The 23,493-nt window shown below is 40.8% G+C and overlaps 1 protein-coding gene across 4 annotated transcripts in view; it reads right to left on the bottom strand.

Annotated features, from left to right (window-relative positions):
- Positions 1-23,493, bottom strand: part of LOC135100453 (THO complex subunit 5 homolog) — a 105,855-nt gene that overhangs the window by 8,907 nt on the left and 73,455 nt on the right. For 3 of the 4 annotated variants that reach the window (XR_010268714.1, XM_064003362.1, XM_064003363.1), the window contains exons 12-14: positions 22,611-22,798; positions 13,499-13,614; positions 2,700-2,896 (exon numbers count right to left, since the gene is read on the bottom strand). Coding sequence is in view for 3 of the 4 variants with exons in the window: in XM_064003362.1 (XP_063859432.1) it covers positions 2,700-2,896; positions 13,499-13,614; positions 22,611-22,798 (501 nt within the window). In the remaining variant the exon portion in view is untranslated. Of the gene's footprint in view, positions 1-2,699; positions 2,897-9,162; positions 10,149-13,498; positions 13,615-22,610; positions 22,799-23,493 lie in introns of those variants that run through there. The other variant, XM_064003364.1, reaches the window with a different exon arrangement.

Raw genomic sequence — 23,493 nt, 5'->3', positions numbered from 1 at the left:
CCTTTCATAATGAGACTGTTTCCTGCCCCACACCTACTCCAATTCTGACATCACAGCAGATGCAGGGTAGTTCCTACTGAGTGTCCAACACCTAACTTGGTTCATACACTAAGGGGCCCATCAAGTGCACCCCTCACCAGAAGTCACCAATACAATGTCATTTTCATGCACTCACCTCTATCATTCACAGTCGCTCTTGCTTGCTACATTGTCATTCCTCTCTCATTTTGTTCACTCCAGGCATGGCCTTTTTCTTAACCTTCCACCACACACATCTAACTTCATTATTCTCTTTACTAGTTTTCTGCTCTCCATTCTCTCCACATACCCAAGCCATCTAAATACACACTGATCTGCCCATCCAGCCCGCTCTCTTGAAACATCAGTTCTTATCACATTTTTTTATTCTGCCCTTCCAAGTTACTCCTCACATGTTCCTCAAACACTTTATTTCCATTATTTCTTCTCTGCTACTCCCATGTTCCATGTTTCAGCACAGTGGGCACCACTGTTCCCTCATATAACCCTCTCTTTATACTCCTACCCAGTGTCCAATGTTTAAAGATCTTTCTCAGTCCACCAAGTACTTTCCTGCTTCCTTCATCCTGCTCTTCACCTCTGTCTCAACACTTCTCTCCACTGTAACTGTTGATCCCAACTATTTGAAACAATCCATCTGTGCCAGCTGTTTTCCATTCGATCTTACATCCATCCTTTCACCACCTATCTCTTTTGGGCTCTTCATTACTTTACCTTTACTAACATTCACTTTCAGCTTCCTCCTCCTACAAACACATGCAAACTCCTCCTCCCCCACCATCAGTTTTCACATTCCTTTGAGTCAGCCACCAGAGTTGTATGATCAACAAATAGTAACAGACTCAGATCCTACACCATTTCCTCCCCAGTGATCAAACTTAAGCCTCTGCCTGAAATCCTCATACTTACTGTGGAAATTTCCATTTGTATCATGCATAATATCAATGCATTATTGGTTTGTGTAGTTATTTGTACATATATTGTAATGTTATATTAAAAGGTAATTAAGATTAATCTAGCACAAACTAAGTATTAGTTATTCAAATAAATAAGAGTGGTGAAAAGATAACAGAAAGCATAAAGCTTTTGTTTCTGATGTGGCAAGCTGAGGCCCACAAGGCCATGAGTCTGCCTGCCTCAACAGCAGTTGTCTGCTAGCTGCCAACATAACAAGAGTCTTTTTAAGATACATTCTTGTCACTCTACCACCTTTACTTAGTTAAATTTGCTAAGTTAAGAAACACTTAGAAGCTTGGAATCATTGGATATTTCAAGGAAGGTGTCTTAGCTATGAAATATGGCCACCAGCTGGCTCGAAAATCCAGTGATTACAACTCACCCCTGACTGTCACCATCTTCCCAGCCACATGAAGTATCAGTTATTTATAATTATATCTAGCAATGCTTTCTGTGATTGTGTTAGCTGGTAGACAATCTAGTGAGTGGACAGCTCAAATAGTTCCCACACTTAGTTCCTTTACCACACCATCCACATACAAGCTGAACAACCACATGACATTACACAACCATGATACAAACTTACTCTCACACATCCCCAGCTATTTACATGGAAAACCTTCACTCCTTTGAGCAACCCACTTCCAACACTGATTACTTTCAGAACACCCTGGAAACTGATAACCTTATAGTTAGAGGATTTCTGTCTATTCCCTTTTTCTTTATATGAGAGAACTGAACATGCATTTGTCCAGTCTTGTGGCACCTTGCCAACAATAAAGCACACATTCAGTAACCTTACCAACCATAATATAATGCTCTCCCCACCACTCTTCAAACACTACGGCACATCCATCAAAACCTGCAGCTTTTCTTTTCCTCACTTCCCTCACAGCCTCTCATACTTCCTCTCCCTTGACTGGTACACTGTTTAACTTGCCTAATGCATTGAGTCTATTTCCTCCACTAGCTACAGTAATCACTGTTCCATCTTCCTCCTTTACTGTTACATTTAGCAATCTTTCAACACAATAACACAATAGCAAATAAGTGGAAGTGTTGCAAAAGTTAAACAGTGGTGTTTATGTTTGTCACCTGTGTGAAACTTATAACTCAACTGTGTGATAGAGAAGCAGTGGGAAAAGCTGAAGCAGTTCTTTCACAGAAACAGATGTGCAAATAAAAAACAATGAAAGATTGGAAGAGTATAGATCATGATCATGTAATAATGCAGTAGTTTCAACTGTGAGAGAAATGTTGAAATAATTTTAGGGTTGGTGGGAAATGTTGCAGTACAATGTCAATGTTCCTTATAAGAGATACAAGAGCATCAAAGATACTTTTTTAGAAAAGTGAACTTTTTATTCAATAAACTTTAAACTAATTTTCAACTGTGTTAATGTATTTTAGTATGAACATTCCACATTTTGGCTCTATCACACAATCATTATACTCATTCTGAATAAACACAGATCATAATTATTCTGTAAACAATAAAAAAAACACATCTGATATACAGAATAATTTTTTCCATCTTTACCTGTAGGGCTGAATTTCTACATGAAAATGTTCTTAAAAGAGTTTATTCAATTCTTGAATAAAGCAAGACTTTTCTGTATGACAGACTGAGGAAAAGTTGAAAGAAAAAGCAAACACTGAAAGACTAGCAGACTCAGCATGCAAGGTTACTTCTGATACATTACCTGGCAGGTCTAAAGAAGATCTTTTCCTTGTGAAAGTGTGAACCTGGGTTGTTGGGATCACTGTGGGCACTAGAAGCCTCAGTGAACACATCCAGACACACAGCCAAGCGATACAGCAACAGTGGCAATAGCTGGAGACGGTCACTACGGCAAGACACCAGCTCATCCCAGTGCACGTTGATCTCTTTTTCCATTTGCTGCATTCCCAGAGAGAAATTTAGGTTTAATGGGTATGAATAAATAAAAGTCTGCAGATCTGATCTTTAGCAAACCAACCTCATATCTGATTATCAGAAATGCTGGATAACTGGATAGTACTATACATTTACTAAAAATCAGGTACTTTGTGGTACTATAAAAGATTACTAGACTGCTAAGCAACTAAATGGTAGTCTACAATATTTCAACCAAAATCCTCAGCAACAGGTACTTTTTGAAAAACGGAATTTTCATATTTTGAAATAGCAGGTCTGCTCACAAGATAAAGATACAATCTAAATTTACTCAATAACATTTATTTCTTAGTAAAATAAAGAAAATAAACACAGACAAGCTCAAAGTAACACTACATCAAGGTAGCATACCATTTTTAATTACTTTCTTTTTTCCAAAAAGCCTAAGAAATCAGGCTGCATCTTATAAGCCCAAGGTTAGGATTTGAGTCAGTGATGGTTTAGGTGGTGTAAAGTCACATAAATTGAATAATGAGAATTTCTTTTACAAAAAAACTGTTTCTCAGACATATCTGTAAGTATTTTCCAAGGACTGTGGGATGCTCTAAAAGTATACAGAGTTGGAGGTGGGATGCTCAAACAAGTGAAGATTTTCCATATAAATACCTATGCATTTGGGAGAGTAAGTCTGCATCAGGATTGTGTAATGTCATGTGGGTTGTCCAACTTGTATATGGATAGTGTGGTAAAAAAAGTAAGTAAGAGGGTTTTAGGTAGAGACCTAAGTTTGATAAGTGGAGAGGAAAGGATATGGGATCTGAGTCAGCTACTACTTGCTGATGATACAGCTCTGGTGGTTGACTCAAAGAGGAAGTAAAAGACTGGTGGAGGAATCTGGGTGTTTGAAGGGGGAGAAAGATGAATGTGAATGTTGGTAAAATTAAAGTAATTAAATGCTTAAGAGAGAGATAGGTGGTGAATGGGTGGATATAACTCTACTACTCCCACTGATAAGATGCTCCACAAGATCACCAGCTTAGAATTTCTTTTATCCAGAAAGGATGTATTGAATGAACTTAGTGACAGAACTCATCAAAAGATATCATTTAGACCAAGCAGGCATTCTCTTTGTCACTAATCAAGTGAGTGAAGCCTTGCAGAGTGACACAGAGAGGAGCAGCCCACTCACTGTCAAAATGAAGGTGATCATAACACTTAGACATCTTGCTGCTGGGAAAATGCAGTTTTTTTTTTTTTTTTTTTTAGAAAGGACATTGGCCAAGGGCAACAAAAATCCAATAAAAAAAAAATGCCCACTGAAATGCCAGTCCCATAAAAGGGTCAAAGCAGTAGTCAAAAATTGATGAATAAGTGTCTTGAAACCTCCCTCTGGAAGGAATTCAAGTCATAGGAAGGTGGAAATACACAAGCAGGCAGGGAGTTCCAGAGTTTACCAGAGAAAGTACTAGTTAACTCTTGCGTTAGAGAGGTGGACAGAATAGGGGTGAGAGAAAGAAGAAAGTCTTGTGCAGCGAGGCCGCGGGAGGAGGGGAGGTATGCAGTTAGCAAGATCAGAAGAGCAGTTAGCATGAAAATAGCGAGAGAAGACAGCTAGAGATGCAACATTGCGGTGATGAGAGAGAGGCTGAAGACAGTCAGTTAGAGGAGAGGAGTTGATGAGACGAAAAGCTTTTGATTCCACCCTGTCTTGAAAAGCAGTATGAGTGGAACCCCCCCAGACATGTGAAGCATACTCCATACATGGGCGGATAAGGCTCTTTACAGAGTTAGCAGGTGGGGGGGTGAGAAAAACTGGCAGAGACGTCTCAGAACACCTAAAAAAAAATTCATAGAAGCTGTTTTGGCTAGAGATGAGATGTGAAGTTTCCAGTTCAGATTATAAGTAAAGGACAGACTGAGGATGTTCAATGCAGAAGAGGGGAACAGTTGAGTGTCATTGAAGAAGAGGGGATAATTGTCTGGAAGGTTGTGTCGAGTTGACAGATGGAGGAATTGAGTTTTTGAGGCATTGAACAATGTCAAGTTTGCTCTGCCCCAATCAGAAATTTTAGAAAGATCAGAAATCAAGCGTTCTGTGGCTTCCCTGCGTGAAATGTTTACCTCCTGAAAGGTTGGACATCTATGAAAAGACGTGGAAAAGTGCAGGGTGGTATCATCAGCATAGGAGTGGATAGGACAAGAAGTTTGGATTAGAAGATCATTAATAAATAAGAAGAAGAGAGTGGGTGACAGGACAGAACCCTGAGGAACACCACTGTTAATAGATTTAGGAGAGGAACAGTGACCATCTACCACAGCAGCAATAGAACGGTCAGAAAGGAAACCTGAGATGAAGTTACAGAGAGAAGGATAGAAGCCATAGGAGGGTAGTTTGGAAATCAAAGCTTTGTGCCAGACTCTATCAAAAGCTTTTGATATGTCCAAGGCAACAGCAAAAGTTTCACCAAAATCTCTAAAAAAGGATGACCAAGACTCAGTAAGGAAAGCCAGAAGATCACCAGTAGAGCGGCCTTGATGGAACCCATACTGGTGATCAGATAGAAGGTTGTGAAGTGATAGATGTTTAAGAATCTTCCTGTTGAGGATAGATTCAAAAACTTTAGATAGGTAGGCAGGTTGTGCAGTGGTGATGGCATTGTGGGTCATAAAGAGATCCACAGGAGGCTCAGGATTATTCCTGAGTGCCAAACCTTGTTTGTTTACATTGAAGTTCTTCAACTTCTTCAATGGGATCACATTTAACTTATTTCAAAGATTGAATTATTGAATAATTGTCTTACCCTCTGGGTCTCTCCATCAAATATATAAAAATGAAGTAAATATTTATAGAAACTATAAATTAGTAATAAGTGGCAGTTTTTGCTATGTCTTGTAGTATTTGAAATCAAGTAACTTTGTTTGAAAATTCAATTAAAGTATGGCAACCGAAGTAATTATGAGTTAAAATTTTTGTTCTAAAAGCGAGTCATTCAGAAAAAGAGACGTTCAGTAACCGAGGTACCAGTGTACTATTATTATTACTTCATGCAAAAAAAACACCCATCATGAGGAAATAACTGAAGCCATACAGACCTTTGCTGCTTCAGAAACAGTAAAATGTGAGGTTCAGTTCCTGGCAATATATTATAATATCTTTTTTTTTACTCTTCTTAAAGTTTAAAAAGTGTTTAAACTAAAAGATTTACAGAATATTGATGATTATGTACTACAAAACTTTTATTTACCTTGATGTAATACTGTTACCTCTCTGACTCTCTGCCTAGGTTGTGTTTGTTTCTATTAATCCTCAAGGCAAGAGCAGTGTTGAGGCTTTTTGCTATATATGCAGTGTACATAGTTACTCATGCAAAGTCTGGAGGAGTTTTAAAAGGAAATAATGGAATTTCATAATACTTAATAAATATGAAACTTAAAAATATCATGACAGTGGGGAAAATTAAAATAAGGGTATTATTTTCAAGAAAGGGCCTGCCAAAATTTTGGAGCATCTTATAATCCAATACACTTTATGAATCTTAAAATGTGATAGTTGTTGACTGTTTGCTTGCTGGGTCATATTTTCTAGCTTGTTTTGTGATCATCAAACAAGTTAAAGACATGGATCCACTTCTTTGCTGTCAAACTCCAAACAGTAGGAGAAAGCAGTGATGGTTCAGCCACTTGTTTGAAAAAATTCAAAATAAATAGTTTCCTAAATTCTTGAAATCTGCTTATTCTAAAAGGAAGTCACATCTACAGTATCAGCTCTTTCAGTTCTTCAACTTGTATAATTTCTTAGTAGTAATCAAAACTCTGAAGGTTACCAAAGTGGTCCCACCATCCCACTTGGTGAGGATGATCTGGCCACTGCTGGTGGATGGCTCAACCATCAGGTGATATGGTTTGACCACTTGTCCCTGGGGCCCAATTAAAGAGTCAAATACAGTAAAGCAGCTAAGAATAATTTTTCATCTGTGCTGACATGATTTACAGGCTACTTTTAACCCAAACAATCTCCTTGTTGCACCTAGTGTGCATGACAAAGTACTTAAGGACAGCACAGAAGTTCTTGCTACCCTTGAAAATAGAAGAGAGAGAGAGGGAATTTAATGAACTTCTATAGAATGATAAATGGTACAGGAAATGTGGACAAAAAACATTTTATAAATTTAGACACAGAATACAAGGGAACACAGTAAGAAGTTGAAGAAAGTTAGCTGTAGATGAGACATCAAAATATATAGTTTTCCTCACAGAAGTGTGAACAAATGGAATGAAATCAGTGAAGACGTTGTCAATGCTGTAACTGTTCATGCTTTTAAGATCAAACTGGATAGATATAGAGACGGGATACTATGAGATTACTCCCCTCCCATAAACCACAACTAGGTAAATACGCACACGCTGTTTTAGATGCGATGGTGCTGCACTGCCACAGTGCTGCATCACACCAGATGTGTGGACAAAACATCACTTTTTTTAGGGATTTTGGTGAAACTTTTGATGTTGCCTTAAACATATCAAAAGCTTTTGACAGAGTCTGGCACAAAGCTTTGATTTCCAAACTACCTTCCTATGGCTTCTACCCTTCTCTCTGCAACTTAATCCTAAGTTTTTTCTCTGACTGTTATATTGCTACTGTCGTAAACAGTCACTGTTCTCCTAGGTCTATTAACAATGGTGTTCCTCAGGGTTCTGTCCTGTTACCCACTCTAACTATCATTCATCAATGATCTTCTATATCAAACTTCTTGTCCTATCCACTCATATGCTGATGATACCACCCTGCACTTTTCCACATCTTTTCATAGACATCCAACCCCTCAGGAAGTAAATAGCTCATGTAGGGAAACCACAGAATGCCTGACTCTTTCTAAAATTTCTGATTGGGGTAGAACATATTCAGTAATGTTCAATGCCTCAAAAACATATTCAGTAATGTTCAATTCCTCCATTCATTAACTTCATACAATCTTCCAGATATCTATCCCCTTTTCTTCAGTGACACTCAACTGTCCCCCTCCTCTACACTGAACATCCTTGGTCTGTTCTTTACTTAGAATCTAAACCAGAAACTTCACATCTCATCTCCAGCTAAAGCAGCTTCTATGAAGTTAGGCATTCTGAGTCATCTCTGCCAGTTTTCTCACCACTGCCCCATTCCCCACCCTAGCTGCTAAGCCTATACAGGGACCTTATCTGTCCATGTATGGAGTTTGCTTCATGTGTGTGGGGGAGGTTCCATTCACACCGTTATTTTGGAGAGAGTGGAATCAAAAGTTTTTCGTCTTATCAACTCCTCTCCTATAACTGACTGTCTTCAGCCTCTCTCTCATCAATACGTTGTTGTAGCTCATGCTATCTTCTACTGATATTTTCAAGCTGACTGCTCCTCTGATATTGCTAGGTGCATGCCTCCCCTCCTCCAGCAGACTGGCTGCAAAAGACTTTCTTGTTCTCTCATCACTATTCTGTCCACCTCTCTAATGCAAGAGTCAACCCGTACTCTGAACCATTCATCCCTTTCTCTGGTAAACTCTAGAATTCCCTGCCTGCTTCTGTATTTCCTCCTTTCTATGATTTAAACTCTTTCATGATGGGCAATTTCAAGACACTTATCCTCTATTTTTCTTATTCTATTTGACATGTCTATGGGAACTGGCATTAAGTGGGCCATTCTTTTTATTAAAATTTTTGGCTACCCTTGGCCAGTAGCCATCTTATATAAAACACACACACACAGAAACACACACACTACAATTTTTTTGCAATAACTTTATAATGAAACATAATTTTTTTTTCCACAAAACATCCTTGTAAAATAGGGATGCATCCTATGCAGAGGTGTGTCTAATACGCCGGCTATGGTATATGTGTGTGTGTGTGTGTGTGTGTGTGTGTATTTACCTAGTTGTGACATATGGGAGAGGAGCTAAACTCGTACTGTCCCATCTCCATAATTGTTTTTATCCAACTTTTCCTTAAAGTCATGGATATTTCTAGCACACACCACTTCCCCTTCCAGTCCATTCCATGTCTCAATGCTTCTATGAGAGAGGCTAAACTTCTTTATGTCCTTTCTGCAGGTGGTTGTTTTTAGTTTTCTTCCATGTCCCTTTGTTTCTCTTTCATTCATTACAAATAGATCTTCCCTAGCCTTCCCATCTCACTCAGTAATCTGTAAAATGTAATAATGTCACCTCTCTCTTATCTCCTTTTCAAGATTGGGAGTTGCATCCTAGCTAGTCTCTCCTCATATGGCAGATCTTGCAATTCTGGTATTATCTTGGTGTGTGTGTGTGTGTGTGTGTGTGTGTGTGTGTGTGTGTGTGTGTGTGTGTGTGTGTGTGTGTGTGTGTGTGTGTGTGTGTGTGTGTGTGTGTGTGTGTGTGTGTGTGTGTGTGTGTATTCAACTAGTTGTGAGATACAGAAAAAGAGCCATACTTAGGCTCATGCTGTCCCATCTCTATATTTTTAGCATTTAACTTTGCCTTAAGGTCATAATTTGTTTTTTGCACACAATTTCTTTGAGTTCGTTCAAACTGTTATATACCTATGTGAAAAGCTATATTTCTGTATATGCTCTTTTTCAGTTTCTTTGTGTCCTCCTCTATCACTTGTGTCCCTGATCACTAAGTCTTCTCTATCAATCTTCTCCATTCCCTTTTTGTTTCTGTATATCACTATTAGGTCTCTGCCTTTTTTCTTCCAATGTTGTTAACCATAATTCTTTTAGTATTTCTTCATATGGGAGATTCCTCAGTCTTAGTGGTATTTTTGTTTCAACTCTGTATTCTTTCCAGCTTTCTGATTTCTTTCTTTAGTCTTGGTGACCACACCAATGATGCACATTCCAATCTTGGTCATATTATTGATGTTATCAATTTCTTGATCATATCTTCATCCAGGTACATAAAGGCTGACCTTATATTTCTGAGTAGCTTATGCACCCCCAGTTATTTTATTTATGTGCTTCTCAGGCATTAACTTATCTGTCATAATTCCTCCCAGGACTTTCTCTTATGTTGTTTTACTAATTCTTTAATTTTCTCACTACTTAGCATATACAGGCTAAGGCCAGGTTAAAAATAATATACCTTAGCTTGGGTGGACACATAGATGGCTAAGTATCTATCAGTACACAGGCCTGAGACTAGACAAACACTTAGCTGGAGTTTGGTGTGAAATGTCTGCCAAAGGTAGTACAGTAAAATCCCTCTCATCCGGTATTCGAGTATCCGGCAGCTTCAAGTATCCAGCACATTTTTCCCCGAGCCTTAAAATCAATAAAAAATCAATGTGTACTCATAAAATCGATTAAAATTCCCGCGCGAGGCATACCTTGTCCCCTCGCCACCAGAGCGCACTGCTTCGCGCCACCCGCGGCCCACTGCACTGTGTTTACTCAGTGACTCAGTCCTGCGTGTGCACTGTTTATCGCCTGATGCCTTCATCATGCCTAAAGTTGTAGAAAGAGGAAGCATGTTGTGCTTACACAGCTGATCAGATCAGCTGCTGATTAAGATCAGCTGATCTTTGTTATGGTAAGATGCATGAGTGTAGGGTGGTGATTGTGGACACAATTTCACTTCTATTCAAGTATCCAGCATGTCGGCGGTCCCGTTGATGCCGGATAAGAGGGATTTTACTGTAGTGAGCTGAAGAGGAGTGTTGATATACACTGAGTGCTGGCTGGAGTCTAACCAACTCCCCACCTATTAAGAGGACTGATATTGGTTTTCTCTGGGATGGTGAATCTGCTCAACCCAGATCATCATAGGTTAACCCACTCGTTATGGTGGATTGTTATACTTTAATTGAACTAATACCCATCACCACTGAATTCCCTGTTAGAACAATAGTTCTGACATACTCCCACCACTGAGAAAAAACATAACACAATATATATATGGGGAAACTTGATACTACATTTGACCAGTCTTGATACTGGTTTTCCATGAATCTGCAGAAAGCACCACTGCTTGCTGCAGGAGTCATTGGTTACAGACAGCACCCTGCAACTGAACATTATCAGTGGGAGTGCTACATCCACCAGACTCTGTGTATCAATTGCATCAGTCATAACAATTATATATATATATATATATATATATATATATATATATATATATATATATATATATATATATATATATATATATATATATATATATATATATATATATATATTCATCATTCATATATTTCATACCACGTGCCCACATGGCCAGCCTCAGTCTATTTTAACCTTTTCTCCTCCCTATTGTGCTCTCAAGGGAATATCACACCTTCCTTACATTCCTGCAAGTCCTTAGGGAAAACACCTGCATTGCCTTCCTGTCATTCTTTCCTGGTCATTGGACAGAATAAGAAGCTCTCTGATTGGCTCCTTCACCCCATTTCCAAGCATCTCATTGGTCATTTCTTCATCTCAGATTCTGAACTCTGATCCACTTCATCTAGCATAAATAGAGCTGTACAGGTAGCTAGAGAGTCAGTCTGTTCAGAGAGTCAGTTCATATCAGTCATCATTTCATATCAGTCAGACAGAGAGAGAGATCGGACAGAGTACAGTTTGAGATCTGTTCAGTCAGTCTTCAGAGTGAGAGAATCAATTATTGTCACATCCATTATCAAATGTGTCTCAGTATCACACGTGTACATCCTGTCCATCATTAAATCACACAATCTACCATAATCCAAACCACTACCACGACCTCCACACTACCAACATTATCATGCTACTACCAGGTCCTCCAGAGTAATCACAACCATACCAAGAATCTCATCTGATACAGTGGTGGCAAACAATCTTACCAAGACGGAAGTGGCAACAGAGTGGCAAGTACATCATCAGAACAAAGTGGCAAGAACCTATCAGAAACATCTGTTCAGGTTGATACAATCTGGCAACAGGGCGAGAGGTTATACCCAAGAAGGTTATACCCAAGGTTTTTATGTCACTACCGTGACTAATCTGTCCTGTCCCTTATATAGGCCAGTGATCATACCAGGTTTCCACCCAGACTGCAGACAGTCCATTGTCATGAATGAGAATGACATTCCCAGCTCATGGCCATGTTATGCCTTCAGTGACAATAAAGGAATAAAAGGAATAAAGAGAAAGTCCTCAACAAAATACAAAATGCAGAACTTGCTATCACTTTCAACCAAAGGTTTCCCCAGGCCACCACCTATGTGCCTGGTACAGGGCTTAATATGGGTTACAAGATCCTCCTTTTGACTCTTGCACCCTTTACCAGACACCCATAACACCATGTTACTCACACATGAAGTTGCCAGTCCATTTCTCCCTCCAACAGACTAAGAAATAGTCCACCAACTACTAACTCCAACAGCTGGGGAAAAAATGACAGCCAACCTCTTGGGAGCGACAATTACAAGCAACAACCACGTATAAGGTCGAGGTATAAAACCCGTTGGACAACCACCCTCAGTAACAAATCCACCCACTGTCCAACAAAGTGCTATATCTCTCACTGAGTAGTATTGTTTACTGTTTCCTAGATGACAGGCCTTGACAGGGCCTGCAGAGGGAGTAAAGTTTCACTACCTTGTTACCCACTTGCGATCCTCTGTGGCCAAGCACTCTCTAGAAGCCTGGGCCAGCAGTAGCATTTAACAAAACACCTACACAGACAAAGTGCCCACAAAAATGGACAGGAGTGTAATTCAGCTCTCACTGTAACATGCAGCCAAGGAATCACATTCCTGATAAGAGGTGCTTTACACTTAACTACACCCCAGGCAGGCTGACGTGGAGACTCCTACACTATCCATATAGGCTGGGGCATATGGCCAGTAATTGCTCACTTATCCCCTTAGAGCAACTGGCCCATCTAACTGTAAAAACCTCCAACCAGTCTCCTCCGTGCATCTGCCTTCTGACAGTACACCTATTTCATGTCATAGCTGAACTATGACTGACTAGACTGTGAGAACACGGCTTGGAACTGCATCTAAGGCAGTGACTCATGCTCATGATGTGGGGGAGAAACTGAGACACACCCCACCCCATGCCACCATCTCACCTCACACTCACAGTAGGCTGCTAACTGATACACATAAAACAATTTACTTCTGGAAATTCTGGTGACTAAACTATGGGGGCTGAGTGAATACTGATTACTTTATCATCAAGGGCAACTCAAAGTGAATGAACACCAGGAAGTAAGGGAAATTACATGGGGAATAGAAGTGCCTCTGCACAGGTAAATGTTATACTAAGTGTTGCGAATAGACTACTATCAAAGATGTGTCAAATTCTCGTCCCTAGCCTCTCTCTCTCTCTCTCTCTCTCTCTCTATGTATATATATATATATATATATATATATATATATATATATATATATATATATATATATATATATATATATATATATATATATATATATATATATATATATTGGATGTATGGGGAAAAACAAACAATAAAGGAAATAGGGAACAGGAGTGTAAGGGATAGTAACTAACTTCTGAATGCAAACACAGGAATGAAGTTAAGAGAAGATAGTACAAACGCAAAGACAGCATAAAAGAAAAATACAAAAGTAAATAAATAAATAAATAAATAAATAAATACATCAGTGACATGAGACACTTACTCTTAACTGTGGAATGTCATCAGCATGGTGCAGCCCCTCCCAGCGCAGTGCTAAGGCCACCACAGGAACTGTGCTGGGATGGTCTGGTGCCACTGCTACTTGGGCTTCAAGCACCACTGAAGAAACACAGAATTTCACATTAATATTACATGAGCATCACCATATTTCAACTGTCACCAGCACAACATTTTAAGGTAAAACATCTTGCATTACTGCATAAAATCATACCAGTAACACTATAGTGAATCCAGCCTAGCCTGGGACTCAAGGTGTTGGCTGTTCTTCTCTCACATTGCTGTCACATTCACAGTTGACAGGCATATGATAATCTCCCTCTCTCACTCATACAGAAATCCTTTGCCCTAATTATTCCAAAATTATAATTTGTTATATATGATTGAATGGTTTTTAAATGGCTTTTGATTTGATGATGGAACAGTGATACTGTATATTTTTCAGTGTACTTGGCCATGCATATAGGCCATGCAGCACCACTGCCCGTGTCCTTGACATGTGAATCTCCCAGGCCATGCCCTGGTGGCCCAGGTTAGGTCAGGTAACTCCAAGGTTGAGGTGGTAACAGCACAGCCAGGCACAGCTAACACCCCAAGTACTAAGTTAATGGATCCACTATAATGCATACATATACTACCAAATTAGTCACCAGTCTCAAATGGATGTCTCATTAGCCACAATATAAGAGTTTTATGAGTTCTGCATCAGCTTCCTGCTGACAAGAAACTTTTGCAATGCAGAACTCACATAGCATCTTGATCTGTTTAATGCAGAACCTTGTCCTTTTTTTCCTATCCACGGCCTTGATTTCCACTTCAATGTTGGAGTAGTCAAATAAACTGCACTATAATAACATATATTAACTTGAATTACAATACAAATTCAGATACTATGCAATGTACTGTTACACACAATTTGTTTTATCAGTCTTATCAATGATGCAAATATTCATATAAAGTGGGATAGGAAGAATAATATTTTACATAATGTTGAGAAATAGACAAAATGCTGGATTGGGAAGCAGACTAAACTTGAGTACAACTAAAAGAGTGGATATCAGCAGAACACATCATGCAATGAACAAGTAATAGATGGACAATTAAATGAACACAATGGCAATCTAAGGATAGTAAAAGAAGATAACAGGAGAACTAGATGGAATCACCAGATATAAAGTTTTGCTTTGACCTATATTTCATCAAAGCACAAAATGATGTCTTCATAGCTTTTCCCAGTTTAAAGAAAACTATAAGAGCCATGGCAACAGCTAAAGTAAGAAAATTCTCTTAAGTTACATAGCATATCTAGGCATATCTGAACATTTGGAATACATTTCAAGAGGCTGGTAGAAAGAACTCAATGCGCAACTCTGAAAAGGTTGTGTCTGAAGACATATACTGGAAAGAGTGTATATCTCATAGAATTCAATGTATCTCACAAAATTAACCATAATGGAAGTGCAGTGGATTCCCAAAGCTGGTGTATTTGCCAGCACATTAGACACACTTTTTTCTTCAAAAAGTATCTAATAATTACTGTGCGTCTAATGTAGCTGTAGTACAGATGCCTAGACCTATAGGTGTGGAGTTGAAGCAGTAGTACACTAAGCACAAATATTGTTACTAATAATAATACTACTAATAAAATTTTCTCTCTCTCTCTCTCTCTCTCTCTCTCTCTCTCTCTCTCTCTCTCTCTCTCTCTCTCTCTCTCTCTCTCTCTCTCTCTCTCTCTCTCTCTTATTAATACATAATACACCATTTTTCATGTTGGGGATTGTACAGGTCAAAGGAGATATTTTGGGTACCCCTATGCAAAAACCCACCCAACTGTCTAAGTTAAGACCTTATATTTACTGTACAAGTGTCACTGTCACTCATGAGGCTGAGCCTCTACCACATATCAAAGCATCACAGTCGCACACGAGGCCTAACCAATGCCATACTCTGTTGACATGTCACTGTCACTCATTGGCTGAACTTCTAATATCTATGCCCATGTCACTGTCACACATTTCAATGAACCACTGATTCACTAACACTTTGAATTTCTGGCCTCCACATGCTGCAATACTAAGGTCATCCAGGTACTTGTCTGAGGCCAGAAATTTGATCCACCAATGCACATACTTTTGCTTGAACTGTCTTTGGTGGTGGGTAGAGTGAGACCATGGAGTAACCAGGACCAAAGATTGCCATGGAAATGGCTCTAGTGAGCACCTCAGTGCAGCATGCTGGCAAGTGGAGTTCCTGCAAGTGGGGTGTCCGTTGCTCCTGCACCTTGTATAGGGTAGTGAGGCCAGCCATGTCCCTGCAGTGCTCCAGGTTGTGCAGGCTGTGGAGGCTGGCTTGCTGCTTGGGAAGGCCATATTCTATCAGATGTTCTGCCCTCCGCTGAATCTTGTCCAGGACAGCAAGGTGGGAGGGCGCTACTCCACCCCAGGTAAGACAGGAGAACTCGAGAGAGGAGCGGATCTCAGCTTTGTACAGCAGCTTCTGTCCCCTGCTGTTCAGGAGTCTGGACATCCTTCTAAGGCAGGCCAGCTTCCCTGCTGCTGACCTGGCAAGCTGAGTTATGTGTACCTGGTAAGTCAGCTTGCTGACAAACGTGACTCCCAGAATCTGCAGCACCTGCTGAGGCATCAGTTGCACCCCATTGAGAGTGGGACAGATGTCATGCACCATCCTGGACACCATGAGCAGCTGTGTTTTTAGGGGGGCAAAGATGACTTGCCATCTGCTTGTTCTTCCCCTAGCGGGAGGGGCAGCGACAAGGTGACATCATTGGCATAAGCGTGGGCGCTCGGAACGAGGTTAAGTATGTCATTGACATACACGTTCCAGAGTAATGGGCCCAGCATGCTGCCCTGTGGAACACCTGCACCTATTTTCATTGCAGAAGACTGCTGCCCGCTGTGGACTACCTACATCTGCTTGTGCAGGTAGTCACAGCAGCTCCAGCAGGGCATCACCCACTCTGACTGTGTGTAGTCACTCCACCAGGCCAGCATGCCACACACGGTCAAAGGCGCCAGTGACATCTAGCGGCAAGACAGCTGTGGGCCTCCCCTGGTCCAGGGTGTCACTCCACTCATTTGACAGCAGCAGGGTGAGGTCTGCTGCTGAGCAAGCCTTCCTGAACCCAAACTGTCTGGCACTGAGAAGATACTGGCTGTCGAGATAGGACATGAGGCGCTTCACTAAGATGCCTTCAAGCACCTTCCCCACCACTGACAACAGGGAGATGGGGCAGTAGTTCACTGCCTCCGATCTGCTGCCCTTCTTGTGTACTGGCATAACATGGCTAGTCTTCCAGATTCTCAGCCACCTTTCTTGGTGCAAGATGGCCTTGAATAGCCTGGAGAGAGGGTTTGCCAGCACTCCAAAGCACCTGCGAAGTAGGCAGGGACTTACTCCGTCAGGACCCACAGCCTTGTTCTCCTCGAGGGCTGAAAGGGCAGCTTGAACCTCTCCCTCAGTTGTGGTGATTGCGGTCAGCCTGTCCCCTGTAACCACAGGGAGGGGGGGAGGAAGTTTGGTGGGATGAGGGACAGTCATCTTGTGGGCAAAGTGCTGGGCCAGCAAATCCACCTTATCCTTATTTCTTATAAGGAGTTCCTTGGATTCTTTGAGGAGAGGGGGCATGGTGGAGGTGATGTCTTCTCCTTGTGTTACCTTCACAAGGTCCCACCACTGTTTTGAGCCGATGTCACTGCCCCTCGGCTTCCTTTTTTTGTTCTCCACCCACTGTTCCTTAGCCCAGGCTTGGGTAGCTTCCATGTGGGCGGCTGCATCTTTGTTCCGCCACATGGGGTTGTGCTTGTAGATATGCCATAGCCAGTACTTGTTGTCTGAGGCAGTGCGACACTGAGGTCCAAACCATGGCTGGTCTGAGGACCTCACTCTGTGCAGCTTGTGGGACACCCACCCCTCCTGTGCTCCCAGTAGCACCTCCGCCTGCTGATCCATGTCTCCTCACAGCAGACTGGCCCAATTTGTTGTCACCAGACTGTGCTGCAGCTGCTCCCAGTCGGCATCTTCCCACTGCCACAGGGTGCAGGTGGAGCTCTCATCACAGGTCCTCTTGAATGTTATCCTTGTCAAAATGGCCTTATGGTCTGAGCTTCCCTACAAGGACTAGTGGGGAGCAGCTGACTTCGTGGGGAGGCAGATCTGTTACCATGAGGTCAAGAATGGAGCCTGAGTGATGTGAGAAGGTGGCGTGGTTGTGGAGGTTGTACACAGTGAGCAGAAAGTCAAAGGACCGCTGTATTCCTCGTGGATTTAAATCACTGATGATGATGATGATGTCACATCGATGAGCTATCATGAGGCAGTCAAGGTTGGTGGTTATGTAGTCTACCAGGGATGTTCCCTGGGAGGGGGGTCAATAATAGCCCATACAAAGTGTACCTCAGCCACCATCACCAAGTAGCTTGAGTATGATTACTTCAAGCCCCGCTGCGATGGGCATGTCCAGCACTACAGCATTGAGGGAGGCCTTGTAGCAGAAGGCAACTCCTCCTCCTTGTGTGAAGCAGTCCTTCCTGACCCAGGCTGAGTAGCCTCTCATCCAGGCACAATTTGTTGGCATGCTAGAGTCAAGGAATGTCTCACACACAAACACTGCACCAGCATTATTCACCCAGATGAACCTGTGTGTGTTTTCCCACGTTCGTGTGGAAGCCTCGAAAGTTTTACTTATACAATGCACAGATCGTTTTCAGCTCTGCCTGTGTGCCTCCTGCTGGCAATGAAGGATGTCATTTTTATCTGTGCAAAGTGAACTGCAGTAGATAGCTTGTCCCTTGCTGGTGCAGGAGGCAGTAGGTGTGAGGCACTGTAGGCGGGGCAGGCAGGAATCCCCAACTGGTGTGGCTGTAGGGGGCGGGGAGACACCAGGCAGTGCCCCAGATGAGGGCGAATGTCTCCTGGCTGTTGAGCCAGACAGCCTCTACCAGGTCCTGGTGCCGGCACTCTGCCAGCCTCTCACGACAGGTGGCCGCTGTGTGGTACAGTCCCTGGCAGTGCTCACACTTGAGGTGCTTTGGGCACTGATCTCCCAAATGGCCTCTGCAGTGGCAGCGGAAGCACTTATCCTGCTGAGGTGACCCCTGGTTCTCCTCTCGGGTGTTGCTGATAACACACGCCAGCCTGGAGCTCTGCTTCTTGTGTTTTTGGTGACGTGGCAGCTGCCCACATCCCTGGTATGGTTGGTGGAATGCAGGAACCACACGTGCCACTCTGGGTCTATGTTGAGGGGGATGGGGGCTGTTGTGAGGTGTCAGTGGAGGTGGTGGTGTTGGGCAGTCTGGGGCAGTAGATGTGGGAGAGGTGGAGGGAAGGCGTAGGGGTGGAGGAGGGTGAGGTGGTGATAGCGTGAGGTTAGGTGAGGTGTCAGCTGAGTCCCAGGCCTCTGTGTTGCCGTCACTCTCACTCTCGCTCTGTACTAGCAATGCCCACTAATCTCAAGCTTCCTGGTTATCATTAATATGTTCTGCCCAGTTTCTTTCAATGAACTCCGCCTTTGCAGTGCTGGAGATGGTTCTTTTTCTCTTGTAGCACTGGCACTGTCTTTCAAGGCAAGAAGGGTATCAACTATTGCCAGTGCCTCCACCAACACTCGCCTTTTTTTCTGGTAGCTCGTCTATGGTGTCAGAGTATGCCTTAATTTGGTCTTTATTAGTTGCTTGGGCTTTCGTAAGACTCACTACCAGTGTTGCAAGTTCTTCTTCAAGTAGGTCCTCTCCCTCTGTGGGTTCAGGGAGGGACTGAGAGAAATTATGGATCGTGGCAGTTTTCTGGGCCTGGGTAGTGAATGTCACAGGGTCCCTGATACCATTATTATACTTATCATTACTATTATTATAATTTTCATCATGATCATCATCAATATTATGTATATGTAGTACATTTTCTTTTTAGGTACTGATGAAGGTGAGAGAAGAAATAGAAGAGTCAGATGAAAGAACTCATGTTAATCCATTACAATCAGTGATTATTCAGATGGGACAACCTCATTCTGCCTCCCTCCTTATCTCAGCTTTTTACCATCTGTCTCCCACCCCTTGCCCCATATGACACACCATAACACATAAAATAATGGACATTTTCCTGCCAAATTTCTTTACATTTCAAAGACAGGCATGAACAAGAAGCAGATCATGAGCCAATCACTTGCCAGCTAATATAAATATTTGCAATAACAAAACTTAAAGGAAGTAATTTGCAATTTTAATCAAGGGACAAGATGTTGAAAACATTCATGACTGTCATAACTTATTAAATCATCATATCTTGCCATGAAGGATATCATAACTATCCACACCAGTTGAAAAGATTTCAGCAGTCATGTTATGTTACGTGCCATGTTTCCAGAGGTTTTTGCTGTGTGGTGTGTTCTTGCAAATTATATTGCTCCATTACAAGAATTTGGTTCAACACTTAATAGTTTTCCTACTTGTATATTTTGCTATCAATTGACACTTCTGTATTATCATATAAGTATAGCATTCTAATAGTACTATTATCCTGAATATAACCATAAAAAATGCAGCAATATTATACAATAGAGAGAAAGTGAAAGGTATGGGTATTTCAGTATTGTGAGAATAAAAATAACACCACTTACAATTTAGTATCAACACATAAGTCATGACATCACTCCTCACCTCAGACTAAAAAGGTATGAGCACTATCAGTTAGCAGTCTGGCAAGTGCCAAAACCTCTGGCACCTACATGCCATATCTAAGTGCTGTAAGATATGACAGTCATTACACAACCCAGAACAGAATGTAATTTTTGAGTAAGGACATACAGCAAAAGAAGTAGTCACCCTTCATAAGCCTGTTCTTGTCCCTGACAATTAATATAAGAGTAATTAATTGAAGTGAAGTTATACAATGAATAACTGTGCTGCAGATTACTGTATTTGCAGTCACATTAAAAGATCTCTGCATCAGACATCCAGTATTCTTTCCCAGACCTTCATTAATTTAATTTATGATACTCCTTACACTCCTGAGTACTGCTACCAACACACTCTTCTTCCAGTAATCTGGTATCTCTTCTTGATCCTCTATCTTGCCCATAAGTTCTACAATAAATCTACTCACACCTTGCCTGGAGTCGTCCAAGTAAACTGGTCTAGTCATTATTTTTTCATTCTTTTAACTGCTCTCACCACATCTGCCCCTCTTTGCACACATCTTGTGAAAGATTTTTATGATATTCCACATCATCATAATCAGATGGTTTCTCCTTATTCAATAGGTCCTCATCATACTCCTTCCATCTTTCTTATACCTTCTCATCAGATGGCACCACATTAATTCCATCCTTCATCTGCTTCACATGATTTATGTCCTTTGATGATACAGCATTCCTAGATCTATTACTTTTACTTTCTAGTTAATTTTTTTGTTTTAATGCATGTAATATGTACTTGTATATATTTGCACATCCTATTAGAATAAACTATGTGAATCATATTATTGAAATAAATGAACCAATAAAACATACAAAAACACAAAAAACTGGGCAAAGAAAGTGTCCCAGCAATTAAGTTCATCCCCTCATCACCTTCACTATGGTTGATTATCTTCAGCTTTGTGTTATTTATTTCAAAAAGTATTTTTACTTCTTACTTAATACATTTGTGCATGAAAATTGACCTGCATGGTACACCCCACATCATGTGTGAGTCATCCCCTGTAAGTGATTCCAAGTGTAGTGTTAAGTGAAGTTATAAGCATTTTTTTTCTATACATATCTCAAGATATATTTTTCTATCACTATTTCTTGTTAAATTCTTATGATGATTTTCAGGGAATATGTTTCCCTAAATGTACGTTACATGTCCAAATCACACTACCATTACAGTTCTTATGTGAATGAAATATGGGGCGGTCTATGGAGCAGAGATGAATCACAGGCTAAATGAGGAAGTTAATGTCCATGCTATAAATCAACCCAACCACCTTCACCTTCCCCTTCCCTTTGACAGGGATCTCCATCCACTTGGTACAAAAGATGAATCTGCTTTCCTTCCCTTCCTCTGGGATGCTTGTGGGCTAGATTGTTACCCATGGCAGACATGCATATGGAAAACTTCATAATTTGTAAAGGATTTTTAAACACATTAGTGTTACAAAATAATATTGTGTAATGTATAATAATATATTTAGTGATTGATCAAATAACAAATGTACACAAAGTAAGTAATATAGTTGGCTGCCTGCCAACAAATCTAAGATTTATTTATCCCATGAGTCTCACCACATTGTTCTTCCCAGTAAAGCCATGGTCACATCACCATTTCCTTGACCAGATATTTTTGCCTAACCAGCACCTTCTTTAATATGAATCAATTGAGCAAATGTTCAAGCACCACTGGTGTGGTGACAAGGGCTACTGGTGGAGCTCACAAAACAAGGCATCCTCCACAATAATAAGAAAGACGATGCTCCTGCTGAAAAAAACAAGTGTGGAAGAGAATAGCTGCAAAGTTCAATGAAGCAGGTTATGATTGATGGATATGTAAAACCAGCTGATGTTGTCATAGGCTTATAATCATAATAAATACATCAAAAGCTTTCACAAACCATCAGAACATCTACTTAGGCTAATTTGCTCATTCATATTTAATCAGATCATATTTTTCCTATAAATCATAGATCATTTCCTACTATAATATCTAAGTAAAGCACTGGATTAGTCCATAAAATATATGACAAGAAAGATGAAGAGGTCCGCAACAAGGACCCTTCCCAAGTGGCAACTATGTTGCCTCCCATCCCTGTCCCCACCACCACACATGGCCCATCGCATTTATAGTACCACAAAAGAAAGGGCTCACACCGACAACAGGGCTGATTTATAATATGGCCATGAAGCTCTGGAGGCACTAAGATGAATTTAGAGTATAAGATCTGTCTTTGAAGCTAAAAATGAGAATGTCAGAGTAATTACTTTTCTGTTCATGTTTTTGCCTTTGAACTTCTTATGATATTGGTATGAGATTAATGGAGACTGAAGAAGCTCCATCATCTTTGGTACTTAATCTCTATGTGATTTACAACAGCTTGTTCAGCGTTACCTTGCTTGCGCTCCAGTACTGCCAAGAAGAATAGATGCTGTGAAGTAACTAGCTGAGCCTCCCGAAAGTGCTGCGTAGCTGGTGAGGCTTCATAATCTGCCCAAGTGATGGGTCGCCATGACCTTAGCTCAGAGCACACTTTGCCAGGGAAGTGATGTCTTAGAAGTTCTCCAGGGATGGCAATGCAGCTGACAAGCAAGGGAAGATAGTACTAATGATAATGTATCTGTTAAATGCAAAGATGTGATAATGCTATTAAAATATTTTTTGTAGGGGAAGCATGGAAATAATCATCATGGTATAAAAATCAGACATACATTCTTGATATCAATTTCCATACTTATGTAATTCTTAATTCAACTGGTATAGTTTCAGGTTGGAATATGTAAAAATATTTAATTAGTCTTTCACTTTTACAGGCCGGAGATTGGCCATAAGAAGAAAAAATCGATAGAAGCCTGAGTAGAAAAATCTGGAGTTATAAAAGCAATCCAACTCACAAGTACTGAAAATAAACCATTTCAAAGAAAATCCAAAATATTTTGCCATTATTTTCAAAAGATGAAAAGCTCATAGACATGTCACTTCCAGAAAAGAGCATGAATGATACACAATTTTTTTACAACTGCAATGACATATCACAATTAATAGTATGGGCGAGCATTTGTCTGATAATCACCACAAAGGCAAGAAGGTAAGTATACTGTAAAAGCAAGAATAAAAGAGCACTTGGTACACTAGGATAGATGTGGTGACATGCCTAGTGTCAGAAAGGGCACAAAGGCTCATGTTGGTAGTGATGGGAGTTTCCTATACAGTGCAAATATGTTTTTTAAATTTTTTTTTAATGTAGGAGGGACACTGGCCAAGAGCAAAAAAAAAA

Source organism: Scylla paramamosain, chromosome 5, assembly GCF_035594125.1.
Source record: "Scylla paramamosain isolate STU-SP2022 chromosome 5, ASM3559412v1, whole genome shotgun sequence".
Lineage (NCBI taxonomy): Eukaryota > Metazoa > Arthropoda > Malacostraca > Decapoda > Portunidae > Scylla > Scylla paramamosain.
Note: the sequence above shows the minus strand (reverse complement) of the source record. Positions and strands in the feature narration are given on the sequence as shown.